This window comes from Notechis scutatus, chromosome 2, assembly GCF_049901735.1.
Source record: "Notechis scutatus isolate UNSWTSFEM ecotype Mainland chromosome 2, rNotScu1.2, whole genome shotgun sequence".
In the NCBI taxonomy this organism is placed as follows: domain Eukaryota; kingdom Metazoa; phylum Chordata; class Lepidosauria; order Squamata; family Elapidae; genus Notechis; species Notechis scutatus.
Window position 1 is genome coordinate 126,391,652 of NC_142010.1, and position 13,488 is coordinate 126,405,139.

General features: G+C 42.4%; 1 protein-coding gene across 1 annotated transcript in view; it reads right to left on the bottom strand.

The window, feature by feature from the left end:
* Positions 1 to 4,942: 4,942 nt before the first annotated feature.
* The window catches only part of ERBB3 (erb-b2 receptor tyrosine kinase 3), a 97,044-nt gene continuing 88,498 nt past the window's right edge, over positions 4,943 to 13,488 (bottom strand). The window contains exons 23-28 of the mRNA XM_087956114.1: positions 11,870 to 12,016; positions 11,203 to 11,300; positions 9,891 to 10,040; positions 8,559 to 8,630; positions 7,518 to 7,785; positions 4,943 to 6,743 (exon numbers count right to left, since the gene is read on the bottom strand). Of these exons, the coding sequence (XP_087812240.1) occupies positions 6,202 to 6,743; positions 7,518 to 7,785; positions 8,559 to 8,630; positions 9,891 to 10,040; positions 11,203 to 11,300; positions 11,870 to 12,016 (1,277 nt within the window). The 3' untranslated portion in view covers positions 4,943 to 6,201. The remainder of the gene's footprint in view (positions 6,744 to 7,517; positions 7,786 to 8,558; positions 8,631 to 9,890; positions 10,041 to 11,202; positions 11,301 to 11,869; positions 12,017 to 13,488) is intronic.

The following is a 13,488-nucleotide window of genomic DNA, read 5'->3' on the forward strand; positions in this document are numbered from 1 at the left end:
AAAGATTGCATATTCCCATGCTTTCTGAAGCCATTGGACTGAGAAATCCTCCATGGCATAGAATAGACACGGGGAAGGATGGGATGAACAGCCTCAATTTTCTTCTCTAGAAATTCCTACATCTTATTGGCTTGGGTTGCTGGGGTCACGCTTGTGTTAAAGGCAACCCAAATGCTATTGTGAATGGGATGTGAAACTTTTCCAAGCCCTTGAATGGGAAGCAGCTTGAGCAAAAATAAGTTTGACAACCCTTTGACTTGCTATCATCGATTGAGTTCACATGTAGTTTGTCTAGATTTGACTCCACAGATTAAATGACACTAATTACTGCAGTTTGTAAACTATGGTTTATGGCATAAGTGAACTCAGATTTTGTGGGTTGAACCACTAATCAGGGCTAAGGCAAATCATGCTGTCCTGTAATACACAGATCCAACCTTCTCAATCTATTTGTTGCTTTTTAAAGCTCTTCTGTCGGCAAAAACTCAATAGTACTTTTTTCCCCTCAAATCAAATTGCAGTAATGAGGAAAGCTGTCTTTCATTAGTGTAAAAAACAGCCTTTGTTCTGCAACTCCCTCCTCGAGAGGGAGGGCAAGTCCATCATGCCTGTCAAGCATCAAATGTCCAAACCTAACTTCTCAGTTCATTATTACTCAGATAACATAGAGGAAATATACCCATCCTTGAAACACATCATTATGAGGAGTGTTAAATAAAATTACCTCTGCCATCCCCTACTAATTTTCATCAACAGACACAGATATAAACATTGTGCTTTATTGATATTTGTATTACACACACACACATACACACACACACACACAAACTTCTGTAAGGTCTTCTGCAACAGGAAGTACCTCTGTCTGGGAAACCATCCTTTCTTTGAAAATGGTTAAATGTGTAGTCCTTGCCCAGCAAGAAATAGGCCTCTAAGTCTGAGGATATATGTAATAATTCACATTCAGCTCCCAGTAAAATCACAGTAACTGAGGTTCCCAAACCTTGGAAATCTGTCACCTTGTTAGATTCAGTTTTTTGAATCAGCACTGCTTTGATAGGGAAGCAGAAAGTTGTGGTGCCCTGTAAACCCTTCTAAATATAACTCCACATGTGACCCATGCCTGTTGCTATTCTTGCAATTTGCTTACATCTTAGCACAGGAAAGGACTTTCATCATCATAGCCAGTGACAATAGAGACAGTGCATGTTTGTTTGTTTGTTTGCTTGCTTGTTTTTAAAACAACACTATTATTCCTGGTTATTCTGAAGCTGGAACATTGTACTAAGAGATTCAAAGTATGCCAACATTTGAATTCCAACAATTTGGTTTAAAAAAAAAAAAGACAAAAACCTTCATTTCACCAGTTACAAAGCAAGGCAAAAATAAAACAAAACAATCCAACGTGAGTTTTATGACAAACAATATACAGAATAGGGAAACATTAAAAGTGGCACTTTTATCCTACAAAAACAATTGTTCTAAAACAATTCAATGAGTTGCTTTCATGTTTTCATTTTCGCCCTAGTCTGAAACAATTGGCACCTACTTATTGTACCTCAATGACAGCCTTATCTCTGATGCTGGTTGTTGTTTATATGGCACTGATGCATAACTGAAGAGAGAAGCAACAGCATCTGAAGTAAGGGTTAGGGATTAGCACACCTTCACTTAAAAATCCCAGCAACATGGATCCCTTTATTTTAACACTAATTCATCACTTTCCTCTCTCTCTCCTTAAATTGAGGGTGGGTCAAATTTCTTTCTACAAATAAAACCATTAAAACCAAATAAATGTGCCAAAACGATAGATGTAGGGTTGCACAAAATACAGCATTTCAGTAAATGTGATTAGTAAATGCTATAAGTGAAGGGAGGACTAAAATTGGGGAGGTTTTCTTCCTCTCAGCCCCAATATTTCTGAATAGTTTTCTGAATAGTTTTTATCCCAGAGCTATAATTGCACTTAACAATGAACTTAAACACCACCATCAGTGAGCTGTTGTACAATATTTCTTAGTCTGTTGTGTGGATGTTTGTATGTTTTTAGGAGGTGGGGAATTTTGGCAGGTGGGGAGGTATTTGCGGATTGTTGTGTGTGTGCATGTTGAGTCTGGTCTCTGGGTGTTATGTGAATTTTGTTGTATGTATACTGTGTATATACGTACAATGACAATAAATAATTCAATTCAATATGTATCAAAGAAATTATCGGGCTGAAACTCTCATAGATTTGCTAGATTTGAAAGTGGCCTACATAGTTCTTCATTCTGTTGAGAATTTGATCTGTAGCAATGTGATGGTGATAGTAACTGGGGAATCATCCTTCATGTGAAGTAATAATATTGTTGGGGCTTGTTAAATAAAGCATAGAAGAGCACTGACCCTAGCCACTATTTATTCTTATGTTATGAAAGCTGTAGCTAACGTTTCTTCATAATGATCCCTATTGTAAGTATAGCTACTGCACACCAAACAATTTTTTTTTTTTTTTTTTGCTAGGGATATTCTGGAACAAAAAAAATTGGATTGCAGCCTTTGGAGACAGTCTGCAAATCCAAACAGTAATGTATCCATTTATGGTAATATACAGAGAGCCACTTTGGTCTAGTAGTTGAGGCATCAGGCTAAAAACCAGGAAACTGAATTCTAGTCCCGCCTCAGGCATGAAAGCCGGCTGGGTGATTTTTGACTGGCCCAAAATCTCACACCTGGGGACAGTTCAGTTCCTGTCATAACCAATGGATCAGCATTCAGTTGATCTGAAAAAGCAGGCTTTTGCACCCCTGGGAAAACTCTAGGGGAAAAAAACAAATTATGCTAAATTTTAACACACCTGTGTCTATTAGAATATGCCTTGATTTATCTGGAGTATTTTATGCATTCTTTGCATAAAAGCTCTCACAAAGTGAGCATCAAAGCAGTGTTAAGTTTTGCTTCTTTACACTTACAGGTATCCAGGCCCAAATAGTCCAAAACCAGAACCAGTTAAACCAGTTAAAATTGCTTTTCTAATTTCAGTTTTGTTGTATGGGAATTTTTCCTTCAAAATTCACTGCTTTTGTGTGTTTTTTCTTGAAGAAAGGTGGGCTAATTTGTCTAACCAAAATTTAGAAATATTTCTAATGAGCATATCTGGTCTAGAGGTCTGTGATCTTCTGGAAGAAGAGAGAGCAGCTTTGGAAAAAGAGCTGGAAAAAACTTCCTGGCTCAAAAATCAAGCAAGGATTTATTTATTTTTTTGCAATCTGGTGGATTTTGATTTTAAAATATAGCAAATCTATGTTTGTATACTCAGAACTAAATTCTACTGTGCTCCTCTGGGATTACTCCATTATTTTATGAATGTTTATGGCATACACAATTTAATCAATTTACAATGTTGCTTTTACCCAGATTTGTTCTACTATGGAGGGCAGAAGGAATGGGAAAAGCTGTGTTTGTTTAATGAACAAGGAAAACACATTTGTATTTCCCACTTCCTCAAAGATTTTGTTTCAATGAATTTCTATCTCAGTCCAGTCAGAAAGCAAGATATTTTATCCAGTTTACACACTAGAGGGCAGCCTGTTAGCGTCCACAGCACCTTTCTCTTCTTGTTTGGCTCTCGAGCATTTCTAATTGGCGGGAGCTAGAATGAATTGGGCGGTTTACAGCCCTTCAGGTATGACTATACCTTAAGGAATTCTGATCTGGGCAGGAACAGAACTGATTTGTTCAATCAGCATTTTGTGTTTCTCAAAATCAGCAGTAGCAAAAGATCACTAATGGCCCAGATTCCTTCAGAATCGCTTGAAACTCAAGGTCAGTTTAAATCCAATTGAGTTCAACCATCAGTTTAATAAAGTACACTTGAAAATACACCATCATGGTTGCAACCTGGCTCTCGTGAGCAAAGAATGGAATTTCCTTTTATATCACACACTCTTCCTTTTTTTTCCTTCGCTCAATGTGATTCAGAGGGGGAAAATAGCATGGCAGGCAACCATCAAAGCAGACTGACTGCTTGCTTGCATACACACACACACAGGTTTTCTGAAATATCCACTGACATTTTAGTCAGACATTGGCAATTGTAAGGAGTACCCAGGGACTAGCAGGATGGGCTCTAAAACTATCTGTATAATTGCTCTGACCATAACAATGCTGCATGGTAAATTCTGCACTAGGCTACAATAGTGACCAATTACATAAGAGAGGAACATGCTGTTCAAACTTAAAAAAAAAAAAAAAATCACAGCCTTAGCCTCTCCCAAATTGGGATGGATTTTTGCTTTTTCTAAATGCCTATTTATTTGCTGGAATCCGGAACACCTGAGTTATGTCAAGGTTGTATGTTCTGTAATAAGCCCTCAGGGTAGGGAGGAGTAATGATGAAAAAAGGGGAAAAATTGTTCCCAAATCATGCTCTGGTATAAATGAGCTTGATTCAAAAGAATCATAATAATGCCATAAAGCTCAATGTGCTTTTATGCCCTTTCAAACAAAAGTACATTAGTTAACTTCAGTAATCAGGAGACGTCCCTCCTGTTATCGATTTTTTTGTAGTAAGGATTAGGTAGTTGCTGGTCTCTTTCCTTGGTCCCTAATCTGACAAATATCTCCATGTTTCATTCTAGCAAAGGAGAAAATATAATACTTATTGCTTTAAAAAATGTCTCTGCCTCTGGCATCTTCTGCATAGGACCATAGAAAGATTCCTTCCCCCCCACTTCCTTATAATGTTGGCACTCTCTCCCGATTGCTAATGCTTTGGAGGTATTGAAGATTATTGCTGAAAGAAAGAAGAATATTTAAAGTTGCTTGTCATCGTGAACATCTAAATGCCCGAAGTGGAAATTGGCCTCCTGCCATGGTAAGGCTTTGTTCATATCCACTCTTCTCATTGTGATATGGGGATTCCTAACAGCACAACAGAAACATCACGACATAGACAGAACCAAGAGTGCCAAATGTCTTATTGAGAGGTAGGAGCAAAAACCTAGTCATCTCATAGCCCATGCATGGGCGTCTTGCAGTGATGGGCTAACCTTTTCAGCTTGGTGTGTCGAAAATCGGGAAAAAGTGTAGCCTTCCTCGGGTCGTGTGTCACTTCAAGAAATATCAATAATTTGGTTTATGGCGGACTGGGCTGGGGTGATCACACAGGGCTGTGAAACTCGCCTCCCTGGTCTCAGGGCTGCAGGTGCAGGATGTGGGGATCGGAAGGCCACCTTACAGGGCTGTGAACCTCATGGATCTCCTTTCCTCCTGTAGCGTTCCTGAGGTAATGAAACTGACAAACTTCAGTTTATGGCGGTTAAAACTGGTTCTCTGCTGCAAAGATCTTGCGGCAGCGGTGACACCACGCCTCCACGCAACAAGCAGGGAGCAGGGATTGGAGCAGAGCACAGGCAGCCTCTAAATGTGCAGGTTTTCCCCACACCAACAGGCGTGTCAGTCAAAGTGCCTCGGCGTGTCACGAGTGACACGCGTGTCATAGGTCATCACTGGCGTATTGGCTTCTTCAATGAGGTTGCCTGTAACAAGTTCTGAGAAAAAAAGTATCATTATCCTTCATATCCACCCTGAGGATTAATCAACTCCTCTACTGTTATACATATTACTAGAGGAATATATCACAAGTGTCGGCCTCCTTTTTCTCAGTAGTTTCTCCCTTCAGCCTTACGGCTCAGCACATGCTTGGTTCACAATTAAGGCCCCTCTGCTTGTAATGGACAGAGGGTTGTCACAGAGCACAACACTTCCCTAGGCAGCCTAAAGGGCTGGCTTTATCAAAGCTGCTTCCAGTGTCATTCATCTGTGGGCAGAGCACTTTGGTTTGGAGCAGCTGCTAGTAAGTCTCTTTCAAAACCCTGCACTACAAAAGTAGGTGTCACTCTGTTTGCATACAGGAACGGATTCCAGTTTGAAGTGTGCTTCCTCAACTGGTCCTATTTGCTTTGTGGGTCCCAGAGCCTTCGAACCGAAGAGACCCAACCGAAGACAGCTGTTGATCCACAGTGCAAGACGGGAAAACTGCAATGCAGTTGTTCTTCAGAAGCTCATCATCGGTGTAGTTACGTTGCTAACTATGGCCAACATCACAGCGGCTTTGGAGAGGAATAGAAGTCTGCCTTTGCAGTTCACCATAAAGTGTGATTGCGTCAAGGGTTTTTTTTAGCTACCCGCGAAGAGTCAGAGAAAGCTTCCCGCCCCCAGCTATGTTCTCTGAGCGTCCACTTTGCTGAACATCCGGCTGTGCCAGTAATCCGGATTATCGAAGGCACAATCTGAGGAGTCCAGTGTGCGCAAGGGTTTCATGAAGCCGTTCTTGGGACAGGGTGGACTCTGGCAGTCAAGATACTGGACTGGGGGCAACACAGCACCCATTTCCTCATATCCCTGCTCATCTGGGGAGCTCTGGGTGATGCCAGAATCCATATCAGTATAGTCTCCCTGAGAACTGCGGATGCTACTCAGGGACTTGCTAAGTTTGGGCTGCTTGTTCATATACTCGTAGTCCTCTTCCTCGTCTTCGTCCTCCCTGCAAGGTGTAGTCATTTGGGAGCTTGGCACACTGCCCAAAGAGGCACTCAGCTCTGAGCCAAGATCCATATACTCATAGCCAAGCTCCTCCAAAGAGGCTGGCCGGGGTTGTGAGGATTGTGGTGTGCGGCGGTTCATGTACTCATACTCTTCCTCCACTTCATGTACAGGGATGGAGCCATGCCTCAGGGAAGCGGTAAGGCCAGCAGCACGCTCTGTACAAAAAAAAAAAAAGACAAAGGTTTTGTCATTTTGTGGTCACCTAGAACAAGAAACAGCCATTGCTAAGGTTGAGACAAGAACCCCCCTGAAATTGGGGTGGACCTGTAAGCGAATTCAGCACAGTAGTGCATTCTGCTTCTAGGAACAATGGAAGGGAAAAAAGAGTCCATGCAGACTGTCTAGTGTTGCCTTGTGTTAAAGCAGGTAGGGTTACACTTATCTGGACTCATGCCTATTCTAAGAAATAACAAAAGGACAACATCAGGTGCAACCCCATAATGTTTCAAAACTGAATTGACTGCAGAGAATGAGATCATGGAAGCTGTACCTGCAACTCCATTATAGGGCCATGCCAGTTTCAAGGTCTGGGATAATTCCATTGCTACGAGGAGGAGAGGAGGGAGGGAGGGAGGGAGGGAGGGGAGGGAGGGAGGAGGGAGGGAGAGGAGGAGGAGGAGGAGGAGGAGGAGGAGGAGGAGGAGGAGGAGGAGAAGAGGTAGCAGCAATTCCCCTGAACCATAGCTTTTACTTATTCTATTTCAGAATGGCTGTCTTCACTTCAGAGTAAAGTTATTAGCTATGGCCAATTATTGGCCAACAACTGGAGCAAGTCAGGGTGAAAAGAGAGCCAAGATTATCTTTATGGGGCAGATCTGATAATAACCCTGGTTTCTCCATCATTGCATGGGTACATTCAGTATTCTTTAGAGACGAGGGCATGAACTGCATCTCACTTCACCGCAGGGCCATTTCTATGCTGCTCTTACCTCTGCCATTTCGATCTGGCATAACATAGCCGTTGGCATCCTCCTCTCCATCAGCATTGCCAACGGGCAGCATAAGACTCTCCCTCTGAGAGAGGTAAGCACTGTCTCCCCGGGATTGGAGGCTGCGGCATAAGCTTCCAGACAGTGACAGATCCTCCGTGAGGTCGTAATCTGAGGTTGTGCCTCGTCCTTCAGAGGACTCCGATATGGTACGGCCCATCGACTCCTGCCTTCTGCGTAATGTCTGCTGAGAGCCCAATCCCATACCCTGGATCCAAAAGGGGTCAAAAATCAGTTAACGATAAAGATTTATTGAGGTCCAGAAGGCTCCCATTTTCTCTGATTACTAGAAGTGGTAATGATACTTTACAAATGACTATTTCCAAATCTCTACAGCCCGCTTTGTCACCGATAAGAATTCTGGGAGTTGAATTCCACACATCCAGAGAACAATGCTGTCCCAAAGCTTTAAATATATGGAGTCATCCAGCCATGCTCTAAAGCAGGCCTACCCAATTTAGAAGCACCCAAGAAGGCCCAGGCCTTTAGTTGTCAATGGTAGTCCATTTTAGCTCAGAAGCTAAAAATCAGGAAATTTGTCGAGGGCCAAACATGTACAAATACATGGCTAGTGACATTCAGAAGTCACAAATTATAAGGAATGGCCAAGATTGGGGAGTGGGGGGTTGGGGATAGCCTTTATCTGGAAGGTCTCTATCTGAGCTTCTTTAATAGTAGACACCAGACCTTCTAACATAGCATTCCCCAACCTGGCACAATCCAGATATTTTGGAGCACAGCTCCCACATTTCCTTATTAGCATAACCCAATACTTGCAGTCTGGAAATAATAATGTGACTCACTTGGAGATACATTAGGAAAAGCTAAGATAAATTTTCTGAAGAGCATTAAGGCTTTCTCTTTCCCGCCACCCACTAACAACACCCTCCTAATTCACTGCCTCCCTCCCCCCATACTAGTGGTGGACCTATAGTGGCTTATTATATTCCAGCTTTTTTTTCTCTTAGAAGAAATCTGTACCTGCCGACTTCCACAGAGGCTGCTTTGATTCATGGGGATGTATCCAGCAGATGAGTTCAGAAGAGTTGGAGGCTGGAGTAGATTTCAAATGAAAAAGAAAAGAAACAGTGTTGAATATCAAATTGGTTTTTTTTTTCTCTTTATATATATATATATATATATATATATATATATATATATATATATATATATATATATATATATATATATATATATATATACACACATACACACACACACATACAGAATTCTGCTTTCAACAAAAGTTTTCAATTCTAATATCATATAATGAGACAAGAATTAACATTCATTAATTTTCATTTACAAATGAGTCTTAATCCTACATCTGTACATTCACCCCTGAGGAATGCAGCTACCAAACTCTAGTTGGCAGAGGCTGTAGGAAGTGCAGAGGAAGCTCCAGGTTTCCACTCTGTTGAGGATCCCGGTTGACTCTCGGCAGTTTCCAGAGAGCCCCAGTTCCCCATTGAAGACCTGGATCAGTCACAGCACTGAAGACCTAGGATCAGCCACAGCTCTTCCTGCCTATCCTTAGGTTGCCTCCTGACCATTTTGCTGTGTATTAGGCCATCTTACACTCGTCTGTTTTCTAAGTGGGAGAAATAAAGGCAATAGCACTTAAGACTTATATACCACTTCACGGTGTTTTGCAGCCTTATTACAGCCATGGTGGCACAGTGGTTAGAATGCAGTATTGCAGGCTAATTCTGCTGGCTGCCAGGAGTATGATCCTGACTGGCTCAAGATTGACTCACCCTTCCAAGGTTGGTAAAATGAGGACCCAGATTGTTGGGGACAATATACTGACTGTAAACCGCTGTAAGAGAGTAGTATTTGAAAGCAAAGCCTCTTCCAATCAGCTAAAGCAGTGGCCCTCAACCTTTTGGGCACCAGGGACCGTTTCCATGGAGAGAGGTTTTTCCTTGGACCGGAGAGGGTGTGGTTTCACGTGCCGCCTGCATCCTGTCGATGGGGCTTTGCTTGTTTGAGTGGACTGGTTTCTGGCATGCTGCGGACTGGTGCCAGTCAACAGACCAGGCATTGGGGACCCCTGAGCTAGACCAGCAGAACATTTCTTTTCTCAGTGCAACTGAAAAGCCAGTGTTCCCCCAAGTAAAACAGGGCCTTCTGGTGTGGTCCTCTAATTAATCACCCAACTTCAGAAATCTCACTTGTCCCAAACAGTACAGATATACATTTTTGATGGTTTAAATGTACATCTAATAAATTATTCCACAGCTTTGGCCCAACTTTCTAATTAGCTGGTAGGAGCAGGGTCACACAGACTATGGTAAGGGGGAACCTTCTTACCCGTATGGAAGCCTCCCATTGCCGAGAGGCAAAAAGATTGTGAAGTTCCTCTTCTTCCAACTCTGATTCCATCTCCAGTGTCTCCATCTCATCTAACGCCTTTTCGCTGAGTGAAGGTGGCTCTACTGGAGATAGCATCCCGCTTTCTCTCTGTGAGGAAGGCCAAGTATTGCCGTTTAACATTATTTCAAATAGTAACCTCTCAATACCCTGCCTCAGCTGCTGAGCGCTGTCATTAAACATCACTGAGGGGAACATAGTGAGAGCAGAACATTTCACCTCAGGATAAGAGGCCTCTGTGTAGAACTGAAGAAAGGGAAGGAATAGGCCTCCAGTTATCCTGGAAGACCATTCCACATTCTCTTCAGCTCTTGGTTTCTATAACATTCAGGCATGATAAGAGAGAAGATCCAAACTGCATAGGGATGAACTGCAACCAAAATTATCCTGGCAGACATATTTCTCTTACTGTATCAAGCCATATGCTGTGGAATCACACCTGTGTTTCAAGCAGGTTCCATGGTGAGCCTTGAGATCTTAAAAGGCCTCTCGTGCCATGCCAAAGAACTCAGCTATGAGATGAGAACTTATGGGGCTACTCTGTTTAATGGGACATAGCCATTTTCTGGTAAGGTAACTGCTTCAGCTGTGGCATAGCAAATGTTTTATTATGCAGCAACTTAAGAAAGTTAAAAACATTCTCAAAGATCCATATCATCCTGGGAACCCCCGCGCTTTTTTTTTTGAACTATTACCATCTGGCAGACAGTACAGAATAATAAAAACAAGGACAAATAGGCTGAAAAACAGCTTTTATCCCAGGGCAGTAGCTCTTTTGAATTCTGCTGTATAGTGCAGTGTTGGTGTGGTGTCGGGGGTTTCCAGTTCAATGTGTGAAGGGTGAAGGATGCGTGTTTGTGTTTATTTTCATGGTCATGATGTGCACTGAAGGTGGTGTTTGATTTTGTTGTACGAGGTGCAATGACAATAAAAGTAAACTAAACTAAACGTATTTCCTTTAAAGAAAATATTTATTTCTTTTATAAGCACCGGCATGCCACACCCAACTTCCTGCCTATGTCTCACACAAACTATCTTTCTATTTACCTATCTTGGAAAAGTGAAACATGACCAGGTCTTGTCTAATAAGCAGGATGTAACCACTGACCTAATGGGACTGCAGAAGAAAAGCATAAGGACATCTCATGGATGTAACAAACGCATGTTTAACCAAACCGTTGAGTATTTAACACCTTTAAGGTCTCCATTGGTTTAATGTGTAACCAGCTGGGAAAGGGAGTCAACAACTGACCTTAATCACCAGGTAGCGAGGAGGGTCACGGGCCATTCGTGTGAACTCATTGGCTAGCTCTTTGAAGGTGGGACGAATGTTCTCATCAATCATCCAACCTGTAAGGTTAGAAAAAGTAAAAAAAAAACAACCTTTCAAATAAGCACCAAATACCACATCTCCTATAGTTTAGGACAGAGGTGGGGGAACTATGGCCCCTTTATGACTTGTGGACTTCAATGCTGGCTCAAGTACTCTGGGAGTTGAAGTCCACAGGTCATAAAAGGGCCATATGTCTATGGAGATTGTCAGTCATCCAGGTCACGGTTGTCCCAGAGATGAAGAAGCTTCTTGGATGAGAAGTGACATGTTTTCAAAGGAAAACCAGAAAGTCCAGTTCCTCTTGAAAAAGCACTTATGAGTAAAAGGGCCATAGTTCCTCACCCCGGGTTTAGGGTAACATGATAAAGCCTGTGTTTTCTTGATTAGTTGATGAAAAAACATTATTTTAGAACACGGGTGTCAAACTCAATTGCACCATGCGACGTATCATGATTATTTTTTTTGCCTTTGCGGAGCTGGGATGGGTGTGGCCTGCATGTGGCGCATCTGGCCTATGGGCCCCCAGTTTGATGCTCCTGTTTTAGAAGGCGTTAGTGAAGCAGGAATATAAAAGATATATACATACATTTTACCATCACCATGTAGACATCAATGGTACAGATCTGGGGTTGTGAGAGGCGTTCTCCCTTTTCCAGTAGGTCAGGAACTTCCGAAAGGTGGATTCCAGCATACGGTTCTCCTCCAAAAGTCATCATCTCCCACAATGTCACTCCTGTTAGGATGAAAAATGTGAGTGAATACATCAAGCTGGATGTTGCATGGTTAGCTACCTGTATCATATATGTAAATAAGAGTTCTAATTTTTTTTCACCCAAGTTTACAACTTTCCTGAAATCTGTCCATGGAACCTCCCTAAGGTTAGAAAGCCATTTTCAACTTTAGAACATTGAAGGAGAAAGTATCCTGGCACCCAACATTGTATATAGACAGTCTCTGAATAAGCCAGAAGACTTCCACAGCCTCAGGAGCAGACACGATTACAGGTAGTCCTCGTCTTACAATATTTCATTTAGTGACCGTTCAAAGTTACAAGGCGCTGAAAAAAAGTGACTTTATGACCATTTTTCACACTTACAACCATTGCACCATCTCCATGGCCACGGGATCAGAATTCAAGTGCTTGGCATCTGACTCATAATTATGACGGTTGCAGTATCCTGGGGTCATGTGATCCCCTTTTGCGACCTTCTGACAAGCAAAGTCATTGGGAAAACTAAATTCTCTTAATAACTGTGTTACTGTCATGTCCCTGGTGGAGACTGACTCTGAGGGAGAGGAGAAACAGCCGACAGGGAGTGGAAGTGTGGTTCTGGAGGTTGTGGAGGAGGCTGGGGAACGGCAGAGGCCGGCTGGGCAGTCAGAGGAGGACCCAAGTCCATCCACTCTCCATCCTAGGGCACGCAGGGAGGAGAAGATAAGGGAGAGATGTGGTCTACTCGGGAGGAGGGCCTTGATTCTCTTCATGGGCTGCAGCTGTGACAACTGAATAAGAAGACGGACATGTGTATGGGTGAACGCTGGAAACAAAGCATGGAAATATCTCTAGTTTATGGTTCCTCTCTGAGTTTGGCGTCCTTTCCAGTGTGTGTTCTGTTATCTGTGGACATCTGTTATCTGGTTTGTGTTGTTTTTTCCCTCCTTCTTGTAACTGCTTGTGTGGGAGTTTTTTGTCTTCCATCAAGGATATTTGGAGCTTGGAAGCAAAGTGAAGGAATAAAAGGGGCTTCACCGGGTTTTTGTGACTGTTTATTTTGTATCCCCACCCTGGGTCATCACAGTTACTAACTTAACTGCAATATTCACTTACCAACTGTGGCAAGAAAGGTCGTAAAATGGGACAAAAGTCACTTAACAATTTTTAGCAATAGAAATTCTGGGCTCAATTGTGGTTGTAAGTCAAGGACTACCTGTATTGTCCATGAGTGGAGAACATTCAGCAAGCAGCAGCTCTTAATAACCTTAATAACCTAGCACAAAGATTCCTAAAAAGCAAGAGGAATGTTGTCAGAGGGACCAAAACAGTTGCCACGAGTGTGGGCAGATTGTTCCTGCTTTCTTCTCATTGACTGCATGTCTTGAACTGGAAGGAGGAAAATTACAGACTACAGGTCCCTTTTCCTCATGCATGAAGGAGGACAAGCACTTCACAGTTCCTAATCTGTTTGTTACTGATAAAAATCTTAA